At 39.2% G+C, this 25521-nt stretch overlaps 1 protein-coding gene across 6 annotated transcripts in view; it reads left to right on the top strand.

Annotated features, from left to right (window-relative positions):
* TRAK1 (trafficking kinesin protein 1) overlaps positions 1 to 25093 on the top strand; it is a 74221-nt gene extending 49128 nt beyond the window's left edge. For 2 of the 6 annotated variants that reach the window (XM_029084009.1, XM_029084004.1), the window contains exons 10-15: positions 1618 to 1694; positions 3875 to 4111; positions 5047 to 5363; positions 9665 to 9820; positions 18758 to 18860; positions 23721 to 25093. In XM_029084009.1, coding sequence (XP_028939842.1) covers positions 1618 to 1694; positions 3875 to 4111; positions 5047 to 5363; positions 9665 to 9820; positions 18758 to 18860; positions 23721 to 24519 — 1689 coding nt within the window. In that variant the 3' untranslated portion in view covers positions 24520 to 25093. Of the gene's footprint in view, positions 1 to 1617; positions 1695 to 3874; positions 4112 to 5046; positions 5364 to 9664; positions 10120 to 18757; positions 18861 to 20137; positions 20211 to 23720 lie in introns of those variants that run through there. The other 4 variants (XM_029084006.1, XM_010164047.2, XM_029084011.1 and 1 more) reach the window with 3 other exon arrangements.
* Positions 25094 to 25521: the final 428 nt, after the last annotated feature.

Below are 25521 nucleotides of genomic sequence, written 5' to 3'. Positions count from 1 at the left end.
GGGGGAGGCAGTGAGTGGCTTAGAGGCTGTGTCTTGTTTGGCTGCCAGCTAAGTTAAACTATCACAAATGTGTATGTATATAGTGTTAAATGATACCAGAGTGATCAATTTTGCATATCTGGTTCTGAAACCGTGGTGCTGTGCAGTTACTTGTTTTTGCTGCAGTATTTCATGCAACCTGCAGCTGGCTGTGCTTAGGCTGTGAATCATGGGTAGCATTAGTAGGTTGTTGCAGTTCTACACATTTCTTTTATGTACCTCCTGTGTACTGTGGTAGCTGATTTTCAGTAGGAGCTTCCTGTTTTTCTTCAATATTCTTGGAGATATAACTTTTGGGTAACTTAACTGATGGTTTCTGGACATGGCATCCTTCTAGTCACTTATGGTGTACATTCTAGTTCATCAGTACTTGAATAGGTTACACATGTTCTTGGTTTAGGGTCACTGAAAATTCAGTGGTTCCTTAAAGGAATATTTGTTGCTAATATGCCTTATGGCAACATCAGTTATGGCAGTGTCACTGATGTTACCAACTTCAGTTACCTAGTTCCATTTGATTATGACATTGTACATTTAAAGCACAAGGAATATGCAGTACCCTCAACCAAATGAGAGAAAAAAGAAAAGAGTGGATAAGAATGTCTAGGTAGGTTCAGTGCCTGGCTCTGCTTGCTTGTGTATCTAGAATAATTCCATTACTTCTGAGGGCAATGATATCAGCAAAGTTTCTTTGACTTACATTAATGTAATCAAGCAGCAGAATCTGGCCCTCCTTGTCTTTAGGCGTGTCTTGTCTTAACTGCTGAGGAAGAGCAGATTGTATTTGTGCTCACAAGTAGTAAATTGTCAACACAGGCTTAGCTTGCCTTTTTGTGTTCCCTTCTGAGACTGAACACAGGCCAATTTAAAGTGCAGACATTCAATAATACAAATGGTAGTTGCACAAATGCAGTTGAAAGCTGCGAAAGGTATGCTTGGGCTGAGATAGGTTTATGTGTTTTGTATCAAAATGATTTTCAAATGTTGAATCTGAATTCACAGATCATTTAGATCTGTGAATGTTTGACACAAACCCCGCACTTGACTACATTTAGGCAGTAAAACTTACTGACCAGCAGTGGAACATTGAGAGTCTATCACCTTTAACCCTGTGGGGAAAGTATATAGTGCTTCATTCCAAGAACCATGTCTTTTTTGTGGATCGGTGGGTGATGTTGTGAGAGAACAGTATTTTCCATTTTTTTTTAAATGAAAACAAATTAAGCAAAACTTTATACATAAAAGGTGGGTGCTACTGAGTAGGGAGTTTAGTCTGGTAAGTTGAAGCACCTAAATTCTGTTGTTGCCTGTGATGTTTTTTTAGGGTCTTTGACAGATGTTATATGTCTTCAGATTATAAGTACTGTAGCAGTATGAAGCTAAGCCATAATTTGTCAGTGACTTGGGTATATTCATTAGTCTTCCAGCTTTACAGTCAATTTTCATTTTTAAAACTTTTTTTTTTCTGGATTGACACCTTATTAGTTATTACTTATTTTCTGTAAGTAATTATTTTCTGCAATGACAACCTATTAACACTATGATATTTGTTTTTCTTTTTGTGCTTATTTTTAACAGGATTCTTTGGCAGCAGAGATAGAAGGGTCAATGAGGAAAGAACTGCATTTAGATGAACCTGACTCTCCTGATTTGGCGTATGACTGAAAATAATTGGTTCCTAATTGATTGATTATATCTGAAGTTAATTATTATTTTATGAGAAAGGAAAAGATAGGAAATAGTTGAGCCAAGGATTTAGAAATAAATATATCTGGCAGAGTGTGAGTGATAGAAAGGAAAATAAATTGTCTGGTTATTGGGGCAGTTATGTTTTCTGCTAAAGCTACCAAAAAACCCCTATATATAGGTTTTTCCCTTGTCTTACAAACTTTTTGTCCTCATTCTTGAGTGCTAAGAATGAGAAAAGGTTTGTTTTCTTGTGTGTTGCTATGGTAGGTTTCTTCAGTTAATGATGAGGGGTTGAGTTAAATTTCTCTGGTTCTTACAAACTTTTTGTCCTCATTCTTGAGTGCTGAGAATGAGAAAAGGTTTGTTTTCTGGTGTGTGTTGCTCTGCTAGGTTTCTTCAGTTAATGATGAGGGGATGAGTTAAGTTTCTCTGGTTTTCTCTTCAGGTGTTATAAGAGAAGTTACAAGGTAATTATTGATTTAATCCAGTTTTTACAGGGAGAACATCAGTGCAGAAAGGGTTTCAGAGTGGCTGGGGACTTAGTGTGATACTGATTTCACCTGTGTTAAAGTTCTCTTGAATTAAACAAGAGAGTGGTTTGGAACAAGTTTAAGTACTAGTGAGAGTCCAAAAGCTGCAGATAGATAGGGCTTGGCAGAAGTGACCTTACTGACACCAGTTGCACATGTACTCCAGTAGGCTTATCACACCTATTTGTACAAAGCATGGACTGGTTACTTTGAAACAAGTTAATCCTATTTAGATGGTCTGTTAAAGGAACAGAGTTTACAAGGAAAGGGGAGTCAAAGAAGGTACAGTAGCCACTTTCCAGAAACCTTTTAAGTATATTTACAAAAATCTCGACACATACTTAAACCTTTTCTGAGCATGAGCCACAAATTGTAAATATGGCTTTAACAGAGGGAGGTGTTGATTAAAAAAATGTAGAATCAGAAAGATGTGAGCTTGCTCAAAACACACAGTATCCTTTTGTCCTTACAGAGTAATCCGATTTATGGATAGTTTAAATTCTTTAGAATGTCTTTTATATTGCTATGCATATACCAAAGGAGGATATCTTTTTTTGTTGGTCGTTTGTTTTTTGTTTGTTTGATTGTTTCATGGCTTGTCTTGGTTTTATTTATTTGCTCAGCGGTACTAACAGTAACCTCTGTGGGACCGTTTATTGACAGATGCGCTTAGATTCAACCTTTTAAAGATATCCAAGTATAGACTTGGAGCCTACACACAAAGATTGCAACTTCTGAGCACTCGTGGACAGAGGGAAAGGAAACTGAATGACCTTAAGCAGCATAAGGCATGCTGTTGTCGTTATACCCTTGCAGTGTTATCTTTAAGCTGGAAAGGATGTGCTGTTCTTGTGCTCGGCCATTGTTGAACTGTAAAACAAAGCAGCAATGTAGGGCACGTTTATTCTGTAGCACGATGTAGGGCAAGTTTGTTTGTCAAGAAATTTCTGCTGAAGCATCATCTGATCTTAATCGTGAAGCAGGTGAACAATGTTTGTTATATCAGGATAATGGTGACAAAGAATGAACTGTAGAAGTAGGTCATAAATTAGGTTTCTAGCCTTGACAGCCTCTCTAGACTCTTGGTCCATTATATTTCAGATTTTTTTTTTTTTTAATGCTATTTAAGGGGGTTGGAAATTGCTTTCAAGAAGAAAAGATACATATACTTTCATAGAGGTAATCAGTAGAGTAAATTAAAATTCTATTTTAAAATGGATAAGCCAGTTCATAGTTAAGAATTGAATGGAGATCAATTTTGGTTTTTAAAAGCTTGTTTTCACACCATGGCTTTGAGACATTTTTAGCTGTTGTACTGAAATGCTCTTTCACTTAATTTTTGTTAATATTTGAGAGGGTCCATGCATATAATTCTCAAATGTTCTGTCTAAAATATTCTAGCATGATGGAAGTTTTATGTTGATGGATTGAATGTAAGGGCCAGACTGTAGCAAGTATGGGACCCTATGCATACTACTTTACAGAAACTATAAAGACAAGGTGGTTGGTGGAGCTGTGAATAGGAAGGGTTGTTAACAAGCTGTTACCTATCTGTCTGTTCCTTCTTAAGGTGAGAAGGCACTGTGTGATTATTAACTGTGTGTTTGTCTTACCAGTCATCAGAAGCGGGTCTTCGAGACAGTGAGAAATGTTAACCAAGTTGTCAAGCAGAGATCCATGACTCCGTCACCAATGAATATCCCAGGCTCTAACCAGTCCTCTGCTATGAACTCGGTCATGTCTAGCTGCGTCAGCACTCCACGTTCCAGTTTCTATGGGGGAGACATCTCTAACATTATGATAGACAACAAGACCAATAGCATCATCCTAGAGACAGAATCTTCTGACAATGGGTCAGTACTGCAGCACTGGGCTTTGCTTTGTTTCTGACATAAAGGCAAAGTGTTTCTGTTGTCCTCTTTTTGTCTTACATTGTGCAATTAATGCAGTGATGTACATCTTTAAAAGTTACTTTATTTTGTGTTTATAGTTCTTGAGCACTTATTTATTTTAAAAGGAAAGCTTTGTGAAAGTACTGTGTGTCAGTGTCTGCAGCTGTCACCTGTTCTGAGATGCAGCAGCACCAGATAATGTAAAACCACTCTTTGTCTTTGCAGCTGTGGGTCAACACTTAAAACTAATTATATTTTCACCATTTTACATTAATGCCAAAGAGTTCTGATCTAAGGTGCAGCTACAGCTAACTCTTGATCCTAAAAATAAATAAAGTGTGTATGTGTAGGTTACCTAATATGAAAACTTGTGAATGAAACCAATCAGAACTTCACTCTTCTAGCTACTTGTCTCTCCCCCCAGTACAGCTCCACACTCTGCTGTGTATACTTTCAGTAAAAACAACTTAATCTCAAAACAATGAGTATTTGTCACCATAATATATTGTCGTGACTCATTATCATATTCTTGCAGTGTTGGCCCTGTAAGGTGTGTCCTGCTTACTTGAGTTTGTGTACATGTAAGAGACCCACAACAAGTAGGCATCTCTTATCTCCTTGTAGGAGGAAGCTCTTAAGTAATGCACAGCTTTTCCAACCTGGAGTTTCCAGGCAGGAACTAGGATTCAAAGTGGTTTTCATATGAAAGAGAAAGGAAATAATGGTGTTTTTCTTTGAACAAGTAGCAAGTTGTTCCCAGACACAGTAATTTAAAGGTATTGGTGAATGTCTCAAAACTGTCATGTGGAAGTTTTAAGCTTCTCTAAGAATTTTTTCCCCCTCCCCCCCCACCCCCTTTTTTATTTTTTATGTGTGTGTCCCCTGTTATACTTTAGAAATGAAGACAGGATGAAGAAGCCTGGAACTCCAGGGACTCCAGGCTCCAGCGACCTAGAGACTGCCCTTCGTAGGCTGTCCCTCAGGCGGGAGAATTACCTCTCTGAGCGGAAGTTCTTTGAAGAAGAGCAGGAAAGGAAGTTGCGAGAACTGGCAGAAAAGGGTGAACTCCATAGTGGTTCCGTTACCCCCACAGAGAGCATCATGTCGCTGGGAACTCACTCCAGATTTTCAGAATTCACTGGATATTCAGGAATGTCGATCAGCAGTCGCTCCTACCTGCCAGAAAAGCTTCAGATTGTCAAACCACTAGAAGGTGATAACAAAGGGCCTCGGCCTTTATCTGTTCTTCTTAGTGACTCTTTGTGGTCTCTTATCCATCACAAGCAAGCAGGAAATCTTTGCAATACATACTCTTTTTACTTTAGAGACAGTAATCCACGCTGTTGGTTTGAAATCTTCTAACTACTGCATTTTTCCTCAAGCCTTAAAATTATTAGGAAACAATTCCAGCCATGGCAGTAAAATAAATGTTACACCCATGCATCAGCAATGCAGCCTTACATCTAACCTGAATCCCTACGTTGCCATTTCATACTTAGAAAAGGAAGGTGGTTGAGTATCTGAAATCTAAGCAAGAAGAGTATTAGTTTTTCAAATCTCAGTAATGCAAATCAGTGTCTGGAAAGACCTTTACTTACTTCAAATAGTCCAGTTGGTCTGATAGGATTAAAAATGACCTGAGTGGCCACACATGAGTGTCTATGGCTTTGGCTTCATGTGTGAAATAAGGTGGGGGTTTTTAAAGTCAAATTTCCTCCATATATTGTCTCATAAGAAGGCAAGATACAGGCAGATGGTAGTCAGGGCTAGAGCTTTGTTTCAGAGTTAAGTGCATTTCTGTAGTCTGTCTAGCCAAGCTGACAGAGCACATATGGTATAGTCTGCCTGGATTTCTTCAGTCCTTTCAGGTTGTTGCTAGAAGTTGAAGTCAAGTAAATTCCTTCAGGTTTTAAACAAAATGAAGCTGGTTTATTGCAGTACTGCACAGATATGCTAGTTACATAATTTAGCTTTGGTATCTCCCACTCTCTTTTCCTTTAACAGAACTCTGGTGTTACATTACATTGTCTATTTGTTTTAATTGCAAAAGTTCCCTTTTTCATCTTTGTAGAACAAATTTATTTCCTCTATAAGGAGCGTTTAGCATGACACACATTCAGAAGCAAAAACAACCCTTCTTGTGTCCTGAAGAAAGTAATGTGCTCTATCTACCTATTCAGATGAACTATAGCCATAACACACAAATCCACACTGTTTAGCAGATTTTAGTAATTTGTTTTCATGACTGCTTTTAAATGGTCGTAAAAATTCATGTACCACGTGAGGGAAGAGCTGATCCAGCTTTGTTTCAGTTACTGGTTGCTACCACTGTAATAGATTTCTGTCACCATCCCATTATATCTGCTTTTTTCTTCCAATAAACTCTTAAAGTCTTTATTATCTTTCTCTCTGTCTGGGTTTTTTTTTTCCTGGTTTTGTTCATTGTTCTCACTGGGTCATTTTTTTTCCTTAAAATCATTGCACCTTTTAAAGTATTTCTCATGTTTGGTTTTACATCCAATTTGTAGTATGTTTGTGTCAGCCTGTTTCATAAGTTTAGTGTTTGTTATCTTTTTATTAAATATGTGTTTATGATTCTGTTCCTCACTCAGCTTAGTGTCTTTCCCATGTATTTTTCATGAGATTTAACTTTTTTTTTTTTTTTCCAACTTCATGGATACTTTCAAACCACTGGGGCAAAACAGCCTGTACCTGCAGACTGTTATCAGTAGTTGTGCCTTTGGTTTTGATTACTGTTTTCCTAAGGGTGCTCATGCCATAAAATGGGGTAAGAAAAAATCAATTCTATAATACATTTCAGGTTAGGGGCTTCTACTTCTTTAAAGCAAACTTTTAAATCACACTAAGAAATGAATCATCTTCTTTTGCACCTTTAAAAAAAACCCCAACAAATAGACTAGAATGATTGCTTGATTTGGCTTGTTTTATTTACAGTCTGGTGGAATTTTTGTTTCTAAACTGTGCATCTGCAGCTCGTACCCTCAGCACAAAATAGCACTCCCTGTATCCTGGAGAAAAACAAAAACCTTGGACTGATTATGTCTTCACTCACTTTGTGGCAATTGTGGCAGCAACACATCATGAATTTCCAAGCTTTCTCTGACCCCCATAATATACATATGATGATGCAGATATTAGGAATAGAAAACCAAACTGTATTCATATACTTTATTTTGCTTTTAAATTTCTTCTCACTCCAGTGTTGCACACTAATTCCTTCATGCCAGCTTTTTCTGGTAACATAATTTACACAACTGTCTAATAGGAGCCTGCAACTGAATATAGGCCAAGGTGTTGTATTCCCTGCTTCAATTTGGCACCTTTTTTTTTTTTTAATCATAAGGTAGTTGACAACTGTTGCATTGCTTTCTGCGTTAGTGTTAATTTTCTGTATGGAAAAGCTAAAGCTCCCTTTCACACATTTTATGAGATCAAGATTAAAGTAACAGATGTAGAGAAAAACTCAGATATCCTCCTTTTTGTGATGAAGCTTAGACCACTTTGATTTCCAGTTTTGAAAAGAAACTAATAGTGTGTAGTGTCAATAGAAATGTTAAATCTCAAAACGCAGTTATTCTGGAGAATATAATCCCATTGGAAAGACACGAAGTGTTAACAGTTTAATGCTTGTACTCTGCAGAGTTTTTCTGAGTATAAATTTGGGGGAGCTTTAAGGTGAAAAATATTACATCTTCAGAAGCTTGCATATAGAAGTTAATTAGCAACAGGACTTTATTCTTGCCTGCTGTGCAGAAAGAAATTTTGATTTCCAGTGCTTTTCTGTAACTTTTGAGGGTATTGTCATACCACAAAGCTCTACTCTTTGCTTAAGACCTCCCAGTATCTGGCCCTTCTCCATGTTCTGGAATGTTTCTTTTATATAGGAGCAAAAAAACCCAAACCTTGACCTTTGTGACAATTCAAGAATAAATACCTCAAAATAAATAATTAATGAAGACATCCATGTAACTTCTGTTTATTCCTGAATTACATCCTGCTTCTACTTCTCGAGCATCAAGAGTACAAATCGGTCTAAATCCTTTTTAGTCCCTCAAAAATTACTTAAAACCAAAACTACAGTTATCTAAAATAATTTACCAGATACAATTATTCTGAGCTATAAGTTACACATTTTTAAAAAGTGAGAGAGACTTAATTAAAATGCTACTGACTGATCCCAGTCATTCCACAGTAGGATATTTCCCCTGTTCACTTCCTATTGACAATAAGCTTCCCGTAATGCAGTATCCTTGTTGTTGTTGAAATGACAATTTTTTTCATTCCATGGGATTTTTCTCAAATGCAAAATACTGTGTATAAAAGCTATCCCTTCCCTAGTTATTACAGTGGTTTGGATTTTTGCAGATACCTTGCAATGCATTGAGCATTCCTGGTCTTTGAATACTTGTGAGACGCTCGTCTGCCAGCTTGTTGGCTGAGTCAGTATTCTGCTTTTGGAAGAGGGAGCAGGAACAAGACAACAAAACTCTGATTTGAGCTGGCTGAGATGAAAATAAAGATGTTTTGTTTGTGTCAGAGGACTTGGAATGAATTGTTTTAAGTCACATGTTACAGTACAATAATGATTGGTGGACACATAGGAAAACTTCAGCCCTTGCAAGCCACATTTAATCACTACTTGAGGAATCAGAGAAACCCTCCCTGATTTCAGTGGGCCCATCTGTGTATATCAATTTAATCTGCTCCATTGCTGTTTCTGACTCATTGTTCTTACTGAACACTGGATATTGAATGCTTTGCTCTGTAAAATGTGCCTCTTTCCTCATTCAAAACATTTTTCTTCCAAGGACAAAGCTACAGGTACGGTAGCATTTAGCTGTGTAGTAGCTGACATCCTGTTGCGTAGGGGCTCGAGTAGGCGCCATACAAGTATGTTAGACTTGGTGTATAGGTCAGAGGTCTTGTCTGCTTACACGTGCCTGGGGTTGATGCAGCTTTCTAAAGTTTGGTAGAAAGCTGAAATTTCTGTGCAATCTGTGTGACTGCTGTCCTCCTCTTAGTCACTGGTAGTAAACTCTGACATGTTTCTAATACCTTTCTTACTGTGAGCTTAATGCGGGAGTATGTGGTATATGTTCCTCTTAGAGCTTTCTGTGATGGTGCTCAGATCAACTGTTAAATGATAATTCCTTCTACTCCTTAATCCCGTGAATTTAGGGAGATAAGAATATAAACTGGGAGGGGGTGTGTGTGTGCACAAGTATGCCACATCTTGCCACCAGACTTTAAGTGTTTATGTGATCAGTTTATTTCATATTGATCTGGAAATGATGAAGAGTAGGTGAAGCAGTTTTGCCTTGTGGCTTGTCTTCCAAGAAATATTAAAGCCTAGAAATACTAAACCCAGAAATTTTAAAGTTTTTTAGCTCCCAAACCTTTGATCTTCTGGATAAATGAGGTGGGATTTTCTACCTTTTAGATCCTGGATTGATTACTGATTTATTTTGGTTGTCTTTGTGTTTCCCTTTCAAGGTTCTGCCACTTTGCACCACTGGCAGCAGCTGGCTCAGCCTCACCTGGGTGGGATCCTGGACCCGAGGCCCGGGGTTGTCACTAAGGGCTTCAGGACCCTGGATGTGGACCTGGATGAAGTGTACTGCCTTAATGACTATGAGGAAGATGAGACAGGTGACATTTCTTACAAGGGCCTAACTACCTCGACGCCAGTTCAGCACACAGAGACCTCAGGTGAGAGGTCACAAGCACAAGTGACTGTTTCAGACAACAAGAATAACCCCCGCCAATCTCAGGCTTTCACAGAGGAGATGCAGGAGTCCGCGACTGACGATGATGAGGGGTCTGGTGAGGGAAACTCATTAAGTCCAGTAAAACTGACATCTTTACAGGATTTTGATTACTGGGCCATTCTCGCATCTCTCCAGAACAGCATCCATAGTATTGCTTTGTGTGTAGCACCTGCACGTTAATGTGTGCAGTAATTAGAACATAACCATTCTAACATTGGCTCAAAAATCCTTCCTTCAATAATCTTTTAATTTACCTTCTTTTTTTTTTTTTTTTCTTTTTTCCCCCGGTAACAGCATCTGTGGTCAATATTTTACTCTATTTTGATAAGAGAAGGCTGCTAAAAGGAAGTGGTTCATTCACAAACCTTTGTGTGGCACATATGCAACTTGTATGTGTATTGAGTGCATGCTCTTCAGTGTATATAATGTATAGACCATCCATATTTTGTATGCTTATAGCGCAGATATTTTTCTGACTGTTCGTAAGAGGTGATGCCATGCTTTAGATTTTGTACTTTGGGGAAAAAGAAAGACTAAATTATGACAAAAGGTGCATCTAAGTTGCCTTTGCTGAAACAAATGGAAGTGCCTTGAAAATCCAGCAAAGAAATTCTGCAGGTTTAATTCAGTTACCTCATAGTTACCTGTTTTTAAATTCTCTTTGAGATAAAGATTTAAGAGGATGTTTTTATACAGAGAGTAATGACATTTCCCTCATTCCCTCTCCACCACGCTACTAAATTCTGTCTTTCCTATTTATACCTTACTAAGACTTAAATCTTTAAATGGTGTAGTACTGCATGAGTTATTAGATACTCTGAACTGACATTTGCAATGTGTTATTGCACGAGGCTACAGGTTCTCAGACTATAGATGTGTTTTGAGTTTGTGTGGGGGTTTTTTGTTGTTGTTTTGGGCGATGGAGGTGTGTGTGTTTCATTTAGTTTTGATAAGCTGTATAGGAGTGTTAGTCTTCATTAAGATTTGCTACTGGTAAAGAATTATATTTAGTCCAGAATCGGAAAACTATCAGAACTCGTTTTTCTTCAGACTTCTTGTTTTTGCGTAGCTACTTTCAATGAGGACACTTCCTTCCCCCTCCTTTTTCTGGAATAAATCATAATTTATTATTTAACTAATCTTTGGAAGATTAGATTGTCTCAGGGCTAGACAATATTATTTCTGTTATTTTCATGAAATGCAGAGTATCCTCAGCTCTCACTGAAATGGCATTTCAGTGCTTTCAGCTACTGACTATAAGCTACTTTTCACAGTCAGTTGTATTAAGATTAAACTTAGAATCAGAGAATCATTTAGGCTGGAAAAGACCCTTAAGATCGAGTCCAGCCATTAACCTAACACTGCTAAGTCCACCACTAAAGTCTGAGCATTGCATCTACATATCTTTTCAATATCTCCAGGGATGCTGACTCCACCACTTCCCTGGACGGCCTCTTCCAATGCTTGAAGATTCAAACCCTTCAAATTCCTTTTCCATTGGCAAAAATGATCTTTATCCTATGAGACCTCTTGCTCATTAATAATTATTATATTAAGTTTTTATATTAATATGGAAATAAGTAATTCCTCCATAGGAGTTGTGTACAGTTTTGGATATTATCCAGGTGTTGGTCATTTTGAAGAATCTAAATAACAGCAAGAAAAGCTGGAGATCTAGGAAACATAGAGTGAAATAATCAAATAACAGGCATTTTTTAGGGTCTACAGAATCCAAGATTCAAGAAAAGATATGATTCATTTTAAAATGGGTTGCTGCAGAGAGGAAGGAAACAAGCAGTTCTTCATGTACTCTGGATACAATAATTGTACAAAAAAAAAAAAAGTGCTATTTGGGTGAAGAATTTTTTAATTGTAAGAATATTCACACAGGAACACGTCGAAAATTTGGAAACCTTATTGTTGTGGATGATACGTAGTCAAAGATACAGTTTGGTTCTTTGGGTTTTTTAAGAAAGGATTAGTAAATCATCTGTGGGTAATGATTTGGAAGAGTTCTTTCTTTGGAGTAGAAAAATATATGTAGACCTGCACTGTGATTACAAACTGCAGGAAAGATTAGTGTTTCCCTCCATTTCCTTTCTCCATGACAATTTGAATACAGGTCACTGTTGTTAACAGGTTATTCCCTAGTTACTGCTGATTTTGCCTGGGAGAACCCTCATTATCTCAGACAAAGTTTTAAAGTGTCCTTCCTACCTTATAAATTGGCAAGTAGATAAAATCTATAAAATTATCCTGGTAATCTTATTTCATTGTCTATTGTTTCCTGGGTAATTTTGATACCTTACAGAAATAGAGGAATTGATCAATATGAATAACTTTGTGTAGATTAAACAAATGCACTGCAAACTTCAATATCCCATTCTTTATCCTTCCTCCAGATTGCCCAGCTGCTTAGAATTTAGGAGTATCCATGAGCCACCACATCATTATTGGTTGAGTTGCTCAAATGAAGTAAAGATACCGCTGCATCTGCTTTTTGTTGAAGCAATTTCCAGGTGTTATGCAAGGAGAAGAGATACTTTTGGATGTTTTCAGAGTAGGCACTTACTAATGTGACAGTGCTTCTAAGGATCCACAATCTGCCCACTGATATATATATATATAATATATATATATATACACACTGATATTATATATATAAAATACCTTTTGGGAGCAGAGGTGTGTGCTTAGCTTATGAATTTATTTTGTATTTAAATATTGTGCAGCCATTGCTCCACTTGAAAAAGGTTCCTCAGCGTTCTTTCTGCCTCTCCTAGATCTGTCACAAGCACAAGATTATGACCTCATTACTTGCATGATTCCAGGGGAGATTCCAAGCAGCAGCAGAATACAGCTTACAGAATAAGCTCTTGCTAGAGAATGTGGAAGTAAAATGAAGAGGGAAGAAGAGAAATCTTTAGTGATAGTGGTTTTGCTTTTAATCCAGGATAGCACCATTGTGGAAAAAAATCTAGCTGGAGAGATTCATAAAAGCCAGAAGGTATCTCCATATCTCCGTACAATTGCTGCTGGCAGACCACAGAGTGTGCCAGTCTAGAGCTACAGGTCTTCTAACCTGAGAACAAAATGTCTTTGGAAATACAGTGCCTACAAGGACCGTTCCCAGCAAGTGTAAGTCACCTTAGTCTTTTGGGTAGGTTTCTGCTTCATTTGAGGTGTATGCTTTGAGGGTTGTGTCTTACTACTTTTTCACTGGAGATATGCTCTGGCAGTACTATGAGGTCCTGTTTTTACTGCCGTTTTGTGGGTGTGTAGAGATGAGCCCTAAGAGAAGTCATTTTAACATCTAGGCTCAGCAGTCTTGCAGCCAAAATAAATGTGAAACAGAGTATCAGTTGTTTCTTGTTGAGTGATGGATAGTCAGAATCATTCTGACTAGATAAGAAAAGTTATGATCCTTGAATTTTTCCTGGCCCTATGTTGAAACCTGTAGTACCCATTGGTATCTAAAATAACTTCCTCACCATATATGCAGATTCTACCCCAGTTATGGCACTGAACATTTCAGAAGAAATTAACACGCACATAATTTATGACCTGCAGTTGGTCTCCTGGAGCGACACACTGGGTGTGGGTTCAGTAACTTTATGGAAGACTGTAAATTCCAGAATTGCAGTTCTAGCCTAATTCCCGGGAATAGGTTGCAATTTCTGTATCACTTGAGTAGATAATTGGATATGGTAAAGAAGTTAGAGGGCACAGTGATGTTAATACTGTCTAGGATAAGTAATTTTTACAGCACAAGTTTTTTGTAACCTCAATATATTTTTTTTTATCCTTTAAAAGAAACTGTAGTACATTATAGAACTGTACAGTCTTTTTTGGAGGGAGGGGTTATTGGGGTTTTGGGGGGATTTTTGTGTTTTGTTTTATTTTTTAATTCATCGCCTTTCAGGTTTCTCTTAAAAAAAACCCTAAGCCATTCAAAGCACTTAATAACATTGTGAATATTCTCATTTTGAAGCCAGAAGGGCTGCACTTGATTCAGCGTGTGCTTAATTACATGCTAGTGTTGGGTGCATGAACTCATCTTTCAGTACTTGTGTTTGTCAGTTCCACTGATTGATGGCTTTGAATAGACACATGCAGAGTTATGGGATCAGCCCTGTTGTACTTCATGTTTAGACCTTAACCAGGATATGGAGATCTTTCAAAATAGATGCCTAAAATAATCAAAACACATAATGAATGTCTTACGTTCGAGTTGTTTGTAGCAGGATTACCATACATGCTTCTAAGAGATTACTATTGTACAGAAAAGCAATAAATTTTGTAACTCTTCTTAGAACTAAGGTATTGATGCATATTTAAATATATCTTCTTTTCAAATGCTATGAATATTTCACAGTAATTATTTCTTTAAGAAAAGTCTGTCAGCAGTTGCTGTCTGTGCTGTTAAAATGCTAGAATTTTGATGTGGGGATCCTAGCCTGCATAAACTTGTGTTGAAGCCACATTAAATACTTGGAAATCTTTTTATATGTGCTCCATGGTTATGTACATACGAGAAGGGGAGAACTCAGCCAGAAGAAAGCTAAGAAAGTCCTGTCCAAAGAATACCTGCCGCTGTTCAGTTTTTAATCTCTTGCTGTTTCCAAAGGCAAAAGTTTGGAGATACTAAGAATATATTCTTCTTAATATACATTATTCAATCTATATAATAAGAACAATAATTTTATTGTTGATTGTTTAAGATACATAACAGGAGTAATGCTCCTGGCAGAGTTATATGGATTCTTGAAGGTTTCATTCATCTATTCATTCACAGTTACCCCTGAAGCCAATGTTTTTCGAAGGACATTCCAGCAGTGTTTTATGAAGAACATCTGAAGGCACATAAATACCTTTAGAAGAGCACCATGCTCGCATTTTCCAGCTGTGTTTATCACCCATCTCCTTTTTGGTTTAGTAGTTAACCCAGGCATCAGGTCCAGCATACCCTGTATTCTCCCTGTTCTCTGTCAGCCAGGAGTTTTCAGTACAGGTAGCACCGGATATCAGAGCTCTCGCCTTCAGTCACCTGGAGGGATGAACTCTGCTGAATTTGGAGAGTACATGAAGCAGCTGTCTTGTCCTGTGGATCCTCATGGGGTTTTGTCACCTAGTTTTCAGGAATTTCACCTTGCCCAAGAAGGGAGTTGGTGGCATAGACTGGCAAAAGTGAAGTCCGTAGCTTGTATCCCAAATGATCACACTGGAGGGAAAAAGTGCCTCTTAATTGTCCTTCATTATCCTTTTCCAAAGCAGGCAGACCTTTTTTTCTGTTCAGCAATAAAATAAAATACTAATATTTTAAAACACCATATGTTGCTCTAAGAACTCCCTAACCTGATTGTCATTTCATCCCTGTCTCACCAGCCTGTGCTAAAGAGATGTCCAAATGCCACTGCGTGCTCTGCTGAAAGAGCAGGGAACCAGGTTTCCTCCCGTTGTTAAAACATGTCAAAGAAATGATGAGCAGAGTGGGTGACTTCAGAGTTGGACTAAAACTTTATCTTTGTGCCAGTCTGGATCAAATCATATGTTGAAGATTTATGATTTTTTTTTTTTTAAAGTTCATTTTTGCATAAATCTGTATTTGCCAGAACATGTGTTTATACAAAACACAAGGATTTACTGGCTGCTGCGAGCTCTCTGCCTCCTCACTACTCAGATCTCATAACAGCAAATTGGAATTTGGAACCAGCGGTGCAAAAGTTAATGGTGTTTTAGTATAGCTGCCTCTTACAAATCTTCCTCAAATTCTTTTTGTCCTGGTGCCTTTTTGTGGATGGAACAGGCCACCAGTTTACCTGCTGTAGCTTTGTACCTCTCTCTGCACTAGCTGGTTGAAAATCCAGATTAAAAGGTCTTTTGAGGGTACCCTGAGCAGAAGATTGTTTCCCAAATGCACGTCTTCTGCTGGCATACCTGGTAGATTGGTCCATAAACACTGAGCTGGATCTGAAACAACTCTGAGATATATAAAATCAGCTTTGTTTCACCCATGTTTCAGCTCTGTTTTACCAGAAGATGGAGCTCGCTGCTCAGTTTGGCTACTATGTGCCTTTGTTGTTTCCCCTTCAGTATTTTAAAAGGTATTTTTACAACAGTGTTTGGGCTTACAGCAGAGTCTCTTTCAGTGATAATGTTTTGCATTTTTTCCAAAATGCCTACGAATTGTTCGAGAAAGCTTTATAAAGTAAAGAGTTCTAACTGCTGAGAAACAAAACACAATCCAGCAGCAATCTAAGGTTTAGCTTGAATTTTAATTTAGGGGAAAAATGCTCGTAAAGTTTAGTTTATGGTTTCCTGATGGATGAAATTTCATGATGTTTCTGTAAGTTTTGTTAAACACTGAATTATGCACAGTTTCTTTTTCATACAGATATGAAGCCTCGTTGCTAATCATCTTCTAGTTCGAAAAGAGCATATAAATAAAACATTTGGTTTCAGACACAGTCACATGGAGCAGATGTTTATATTTAAAAGAACACTTTGCTGTGTGTACATGTGAAGATAGTCTCTCTTACTATAAACTTATATATTACTTTCTCACAAACTTATACCAACTCAGGAAACGACCATTCTTATGTAAAATTACTAGGTTAGGAATGAATAATTTTGTTTCCATTTTATAAACTTTGTTCATTTACAGCAACAGGTTCTGACTCTTTGTATTGTGTCCAAAGGATGGAAAATGCTTCAGCACTATGATACACCCCATTGTTGACTGATGGAGGATGAAGCTGGTACAGGACTTTCTTAGTGGTATTTGAGGGTAGAATACATCCTTGGAAATTGATTTTTCTTTTTTTAATAATTTCAATTTATTTCCTCTTATTAGAGTCAATGATTTCTCTACTTTTAGCAGCCTTCTCCTATCTCTGACTCATTAATAGCAATGAGTCTTGCTTTTGCTAATGCAGCTATGTATCTTCAATGTGCCTGTTTCCAATCTGAGGGGATGCCCAATGGATCTTACAAATGGGGAAAATGCATTTATTGTATTACAGCTATGTGCTTTGGATTGAGCTTGCAATCTTCAACCGGCATTGCTCTATTCTGTTCTCTATTCATCATCCAGGGATAATTGCTTTGTTTTTACTTGATTTGTGTTGGAGTTCTTTGTCCTCTCTAAATAACCAATTTTTTCGTGTCCAGTTATTTGAGCTCTTTCTCCAGATTTTCTTTTAACTCTCTACAATATGGAGAGAATCATGATTGCTAGGCTGTGCTCCCTTGTAATAACTTTTATAGCGCTCACACTAATCTCTAAAGCAACTGGATTCCTGAAGCATCATAATTACCATCTCTGGAGGTGAAGTAGAGCTTGTTGTTACGTTATGCTGTGCTAACATTTGAGTGTGTTAACATGACACTCCAGTGGGTTTTTAGAAACATCCTTCTTTAAGGTACAGCAGTACATTCCAGCGCTAACTAGAAGTTACCTCACGTTGTTTGCTTAGCCACTTCTGCTTCCACTGTTCACACTCCCCATGCTCTACCCTTCACACACTGCTTATATGTGTTCTTAAAGGACTACCGAACTGCACACACTATTTTGGAGCTGTGATACTTTATGTATGAAAAAGGGAACACAGCCACAATTAAGACTTGCCTTGCTTCTGCTAAGCATCTCTGGAAGTTCAGAATGGTGTCTGGTCTAGTTGATCTGTCTGTCTGTCCTCTGCAATGTGGTGAATAGTTGTGTACTGTGGTATTAAAATGTGGCTTAATCAGGGAATGGCTCAGAGGGGTGGGTAGGACTGAGGGGGAGGGAGCTGCACATGGTTTTTATTGTGCATGTCTTTCAACCACCGCTAATTTTGGTTATTAAGTAAGAGGACCTATGCAATCATGATATCTTTGATGTAATATTTAACTGTGGATGTTTTTCAACCAGCTTTTCAGATGCATGGCTCTTAAATTTTGTAGTTATTTTGCAATGGCCACAGCTGCATTATACAGCAGGTTAGTATAGCCACAGAAGTGGCTGTACAGCAAAGAAAGAAATTGGCCCAAGTCCTTCATTTTTTAAATTGAGCTGGATTGCTTCTTTCCCAAATTACTGATAGATTGACAGCATGGCATCTTTACAGCCACATTTGGGGGGAAAATTTACTACACTGTTTACAGATATTAAAAAAACTGCTCTATTGTGCAGCTGAGGACCTACGTTCTTAAAGAACCTGAACACATGCACAAGAGAAATATCACAGATGTACAGTAGTGGATCCAAACAACTACCACTTTCCTTACTGGGAAAGTGAAAAGTCAGAGACAGTGAAACAGTAATACGTGTCCATCCCCTCCCCGCCCCAACAACCTGTGTTCCTGTAGCATTAGCAAGCTGGATCCATTACTGAGAAGTAATGGGGATACCTTTTTGTGGATCAACCTAAAAACTGAAATGCACAAGCATTCACAAAACTTTAGTGCTCCTGAGCTGGTACTAGAAAATGCTGCTTGTAATTTCCCACTGATGCAAGTTGCTAGTTTAGATGAAGGCTAGCATTTCAAGCACTACCTTGCTTAAATTTGGTTAGAGCAAGACTTACCTGTGGTATTAGTGACCATGGGGAAGTTTCAGCAGACCCTTTTAGCACTGGCCTTGGAGCCCTGAATGTGTTTGTTGTGGAGAACGAGTGTCTGTTAGAACACTGTAGTGCATTTCACTTTCCTTGCATTGATCCCTCTGAGGTGCCTCATCACTTTTTGCATCTGTCTTACCAGCACACAGAAGTTTGATTTTTTTTTTTTTTCCCCTTTTCTGTGTAAAATGCAAAGAATTTGCTTTTTTTTAATTTAGTACCTCATCCTGGGAAGTGCATGTCACAAACCAACTCCACCTTCACCTTCACCACCTGCCGCATTCTGCACCCTTCCGATGAACTCACACGAGTCACACCAAGGTAAGGGTTTCCCGTGATGGCAAAGCCTTCAGCTCTGTCAGAGTTTTCCCTGTAAGGAAATGCAAAGTAATGACATAAGTAAAAGCATTAGCCACATTGGTGAATTACAATACATCCCCAAGTTATTCCTCCCATTTTGAGATACCTCAACCTGGTTTTGTTTGAGATGTGTAATGTTTTAGAAAGCCAACCAAAATATCTTAAATTTTGTTGTCTCTAGTTAAAATGTTGCAGGATAAGATGTAACTAAGTTGGCTTCCTATATCCAAACCTGTCTACCCTTGATCCCAAACTGCTTGTAGTCCTCATGTGTGAATGCACAGAATGCACAAAAAGATATGAGAGAGACTTTTTCCAGGGAGGAAAAATCTAAATCTTTGGTGCAGAAGAAAAAGGGATGCACAGGAAGTATGTGAGGAATGGAGGAGGAAATATGCCTTAATCAAAATCAGGGAGCCATCTACTTTGTTCCTTGTTGTAGTTGTTGAAAATTAGTTCATAGTAGCCAGACTGAAACTTATGGGCTGGCTTAGTAATAGCAATAAGCATGTCTGGGCAACGCATGCTGATAAAAGGCAATTCTAGAGCCTTCTAGAGAAGGTGAAGATCTGAGAACCAGAGAGGGTGAGTCCATTTCATGCCTACAGAGGGAACTTTCCCTCCTTAGCAAATCAGTATTTAAAGAATGTTTTTTTCTGTTCAGACGGACAATGCCTCATTGCTTTCTCTGCCCCTTCCAGCTCCTGTGTGGGAGTGTAGCACTGTGTAGGTCCCCACTCAGAGATGATGTGTCCAGACTTGTTTAGACATGAGTTGGGCACTGATTACCTAAGGAACGTGTGGAAAGTCAGGGTATGGAATATGAAAACCCACGAGGTGGAAAGGAAATGGAGGATGATTAAATGTAACTTTCTGCTTCCCTTTCTGGACTAAGTTAGTTAATCATGGCCTGGCTGGTTTTTCTTTACTGTTTTCTGTCTTCCTCTCTCCTGAACACTGTTACTAAAGAGATCCTTTTATATGGCTGCAGTTCTATTTTAATTTTCTTATTATTGTTGAATTGCTGTTAAATGTGGTCAGAGGAAACTCCTTGATTACGTTGGTTACTAAATGTAACAAGTCAGCCATAACTGACAGCTAAATTCAGTACATTTTCGGGTGCTGTTCAAAAGTTCATTATTCACTCAGGAGGAAAAAGAGCAAAATAAACAATATGATATTTTCAGCAGACATGTTTAAGGAGCTCCTCCTTACCAACTATAAACGATTCTTCACAGGTCATGTGAGGAGGACGAGGAAACTGCCCTATGTCTCGTTATGCTGAGAGGAGGGATAGGGCAGACGCTCTAACCCAGCGTGGCAGGGGGTGAGCAGCACTGCCAGCAGCCTCTGTGTTGGCAGGGTCATGTACAAGGAATGCTAGTGTGTGTGGCACCAGCTAACCCAAAGAGTTTTGGTATTTACCTACCTGGTTGCATTCTAACCCAGCTTCTAACCCAGGTGACGCTCTAACCTGACTAAATTTCATCTCGCTAAATGAGGTGCTCATTTATTTATTTCTTTTCTCAGTCTAACCCTGGAACTGTCATTGGGCTGAGTTGCTGAGGCCAGTTTGAGTCTGTTTCTGTGGTTGTGTCCAGGCTGCTCTGCAGTGGTGGTCAGTTTGATGGGGAAAATGGTTCCCAGTTAAAGCAATACCAAAATGATCAAACAAAAAAGTGATGCCTACATAACAACTGCTTTCTTGCAGGGATGTCTTTTTATTATCATTATTATTCCACTGTAGTGTGTACCTGTGCTGATAAATTAGTAGAAATACTAATCTAAATATCTGTGCAACTGGAATCTGGAGCTGGAATGAACGAAGCAGTCGGAGTTAATAAGCCATTGGAGTGCTGTAGTTTTCATCTCGTGACATCTTAGAAGCCTGATAATTAAAACCCTGTGTCTGGGTTTTCAAAATGTACTTGGTCGTACCCTGTTAGAAAGTCAGTTCACACAGTAAGTTCTCTTCCTTTTCCCTCCCTCATGCTTTTCGAGACTACCTCTGTACTTCTGTGTTTAGCCAGTGTGGGAGATGCATCACAGTGGCTGTCACTGCTCTTTAGTTCCACCATGAACTGGAATCAGAGCTAGAAAGGTCCGGTTTTAATCAGTGCTGAAGAGAAGAATTGTGAACTAACTTTTCCTTTCCACTCACCCTTGCCTTCAAAATGTGTGTGTGTGCTGCTGCCGTGGACGTGTGGCCTCCTTAGCTCTGCTGTGAGGGATCCTCCTCCCCCGATGCTGATTTGGTCCAGGCAGAATGAAGAGGACATAAGGAGAGCTTAGCTTAGCACCTCTGCCACATGTGCTGGCAGCCACAGCTCGCAGGGGTGGAAGACCATCAATTCCAGAGCCGCTTAGCAAGGCTGCTTTTCAAATTATGCCACTCTTAATACTTGTTTTCTCAAACATGTTTCTCTCCAGTTTACAAGCAGGAATATATGGGATTCCTCTTGCTGAATCGCAACTGTAGGGTAAAAATCCTTTGGCAGTTTCACTTGCTTATGGTAGGAGTTGGTTCAGTTCCAAATCACTGTAGAGATCATAGGATCAGTTCCTATTTAATCATGGAGAGAAGACATGACTTTAGATTTCAAATTACATCAGCTAATGTGCCCTTAATTAAGTAGAATCTTAAAGGTGTTAAAGTACTGCTGACTTCTAGAAGATGACTGGACTAGGGTTTTTTGAAGTGTTATATTAACTAAGTCAGCTGATCACAGTATACCATTAGATGAAGTTCTAAGCTCGTCAGAAACTGTGGCTCAGAACAAAACATTCCAGTTTTTCTAACATGGTAGAAATTCCCATTCCCATTAGTGCTGGCTTCCCAGAGTTCATTAATGTAAGGTGAAATGAGACTGCAGATTCTAGTCACGACATCATCTAGGCCCTTTTGTCCATACAGGCAGAAAGGATGTGATTCATTCATTGGCCTGAGGTGTCTCTACACCTGGAAATCCAACCAGATTGTCTCAGTGTGGCTATTTGATGCATTTCTTGGTACAGAGAACCCAACATAAGTTGAAGTTGTGTTTTATGGCTGAGCTGTTGCAATGGGGAAGATCCCGCTATTTCCCCTGTTCCTTCCCCTCCCAGCTGCTTTGTTTACCCGCTGTTTTGCATTGGCTTTGGTTTTTCTCTGACTCTCTGCTGAGAGTCTTCTCCTTGCTAACCTGGCAAGATGAAGGGGAAGATTTCCTTCTTTGAACAGCGGTGAGATCTCAGGTCAGTGAATTTTCTGTTAGCATCAAGTGTTGTATTGTTCCAAGACCCTTTAAATGCCATTAGTGGGGATGATTCCTTCCCTAGGAAATATTACTGTGGAATTTACTTTTTTGTGTATGTGGCAAAAACCGTAATTTGGCCATAGTTAGAAATAGCTGGAAAGCTGCTTTTTTTTTTTTTTTTTTTTTAAGGCACATGGAACCTTTGGGGTTCTCCCAAATAGACATGAATTTGGAGTGTCATGAATGTCCCATGTGCCTAGCTTCTGGAATAACTGAGTACACCACGACTTATTCAATGAGTGATGTACCTTGGACTGCCATAAGTTTTGAGTGGGGATTATTCATAAGTAAATATGCTGTGACTAACCTGATCCCTAAGGAAAAAGTTTTTTAAAGCTGGCATCGTAGTGCCAGAAACACTCCACCCTCAGTGTCCATGAGACCTCGTACTGTGGCACAAAGGATTTGGAATGTCTCCTTTGTGTTGGTTATTTTTTGGCAATAGATGCTGCATTGAGTCTGTGTTTATTCAGATGGTCACTTTATGGGGAGGATGGTCTGCCAGAATGGATGCTGTTTGATATGCCTCAAGAAATCCCAAGCCCTAATAACCAGCAGTAATGTGCTTAAGAAAGCAAAATGCTGTAAGATAGCACTAAAGTATGAGATGTCTTTCGCTTGTTCTGAATGTGCAGGTTATTGCCATTTCATATTTTCTTGTCCACTGCCTGTGCATAGTTTATTTTGAGAAGAACCGGAATTGGGGAGAAATTTATCCATGTTTCAAACTATAGAAATTAATGTTTTACAAAATTAACAGTAGAATGGCTCTTTGTCATGCTTGGTTTGCTGCTGAGTTATCAGTTACCCGTTGGCTGATTGACAACCAAGAGTTTGACTATATTTTTGCCATCACTTTTGATTATTATTCACACCATTGTGCATCTCCATCAAAAGTCAGATCCCACATCCCCTTTTCCCTTAAATAAAAGCAAATTCAGTGTAAGAAGGGAAGAAGGGTTTGACCTTACAGAAGTGCATGGTGGTGACAAAGCCAACCTTCCAGCAGCTTTGCTACAAATGCTCCTGTAGCAAATAAGTTCCCCTCCTCCCTTCCACTGTCTCTGCTATGGCCCAGTGATACCAGAAGGACTAGCAGGTCTGTGTGCTCAGAGGTGGTGCTAAATAGTAAATCTGGCTTGCTTATACCCTCAGTCAGGTCCCCACCTTTCCTTGTCTCATGGAAGCAACTGGGAGTTGTGACAGCCAGTAGATCAGGAAGAAAAAGAAGGTGTTGGTCCCAAACCTGTCAATTTAATAGTTTATCAGAAGAAATGGGGTGTTGGTGGTGGGAAATGCGTTAATCCTGTGAGACTGGGTGGTGAAGGATGCGAAGTGGAGAGATGCGGTTTTTAGGAGATGACATTTTTGTACTTGTCATCACATTTGCGAGGAGCTGGGAAGTGTCAGTTTCCTGTTCACTCTCAAAATGGATAGAAGGCCCTGGTCAGAGTTCAAAATCTTGCTTGGAATAAGTTTTAATTCCCTAGTGGAGAGAATAATTTTCATGCTCCTTTGCTTTCAGCCTTAACGCAGCACCTACTCCAGCTTGTGGCAGCATTAGCAATTTGAAAGGCACCCCAGTGGCTACTCCCTGTACTCCTCGGCGTCTGAGCTTGGCCGAATCCTTCACTAACCTCCGGGAATCCACGACGACGATGAGCACGTCTCTGGGACTGGTGTGGCTGCTGAAGGAAAGGGGCATCTCGGCAGCAGTGTACAATCCACAGAGCTGGGATAGAGCCAGCAAAGGCACCCTCCTGAACACCTACCCCCCTAAAATGGCCATCATTCCTTCCACTCCACCAAACTCACCTATGCAGACACCTTCTTCTTCCCCTCCATCTTTTGAGTTCAAGTGCACCAGTCCACCTTATGACAACTTCTTGGCTTCGAAGCCTGCTAGTTCAATCTTGAAGGAGGTGAGGAATAAAAAGAACATCAGGAACAGTGAGAGTCAGACTGACGTGTCTGTTTCCAACCTTAATCTCGTGGACAAAGTCAAGAGATTTGGTATCGCCAAAGTTGTGAGTTCAGGGCAAACGCCAGCTCCTGCTTTAACTGATGACCAGGGACCTCTTCTCTGTGGGGCACAAGGACCGGTGAGGGCCCTTGTTCCTGGAGGCCTGGCACCAGACGGCCTCCCATTGGGCTGCCCTACCGTGACCAGTGCCATTGGGGGCATCCAGCTGAACACTGGCATCCGAAGGAATCGGAGCTTCCCCACCATGGTGGGTTCCAGCATGCAGATGAAAGGCCCAACATCTCTCACTTCGGGGATCCTCATGGGAACCAAGCTCCCGAAGCAAACTAGCTTACGATGAAGGACTTTTATTTTTACAGCTGGTCTTTTTAAATAAAAATACTCAGATTCTTTCTCCAATACTCTTATCCTGTCCCCACCACCCCTTCATTGCCTCTTGAGTTTGACAAATCAACTTCGTGCCTAATGGGAGAAATGTGTAAAATTTGTATAAACCATGTAAATATGTACCAGATCTATTGTAACTAATTGGATTATTTTACTGTTCAATTGAGTGCAAAAGGCTCTACGTTATGATTGCTGTATTAAGGTTAACTTGCTAACCTTTTGAAAAGGTTTTTTTTAAGATGCACTGAAAAAAAAAAAAAACAAGAGTAAAACCAACAAAAAATAACTTGACTAGAAAAACATGAGTTCTGTAGCTAGCCTAACTTGAGTCAAAGGTGCATGGGAAGCTATTGAATGTGTTACGTGAGACCTCTCATTACATCACTTGAAGCATGGGAGCATTTGTGCTTCGTTAAGAGCTGAAAAAAGTACTCGGTTTAACATGTGGTAGTTTTAATTTTGCTTCTGTAGCTGAGTTGAGCTGAGTTATTGGAGTGCCTGGCTGTTGTGCCTGAATGGATGATTTTTTTTTTATTATTATTATTTTTTTCTGTTCTGTATTCTCCTCTTGGAGACAGTAAACTTGAACTAATACCTTGTTGGGTACCTGCAATATTGACATATTCCCACTGCAGCCGTTTCATTTAGCACGCTTACACTCTGTGCAACTTCTTTTTGTTTGGTTGTTTGTTTTGTTTTTTCAATGCTGCATTGGATTGTGGAAGGGAAAATGCTTTACTGTGTGTTGCTGCCACTGAAACACACTTTGTCAAAGAAAACTGTTTTCACAACTCATGAGTTAAATAAACGTGGCAGTGACTTCCTAGAAGTCGAAGTTGCAGAACAGATTGACAGATAAGAATGTTACAGAAGAGCATGTAGCAAAAGCAGTGTTGGGAACAGGTGCATCCTTGAAACCCCAGCAGAGAACCACACAAAAGTAATGGAATGGTAC

Source organism: Antrostomus carolinensis, unplaced genomic scaffold (assembly GCF_000700745.2).
Source record: "Antrostomus carolinensis isolate BGI_N321 unplaced genomic scaffold, ASM70074v2 scaffold10860, whole genome shotgun sequence".
Lineage (NCBI taxonomy): Eukaryota > Metazoa > Chordata > Aves > Caprimulgiformes > Caprimulgidae > Antrostomus > Antrostomus carolinensis.
This window is presented reverse-complemented; position numbering and strand designations above follow the sequence as displayed.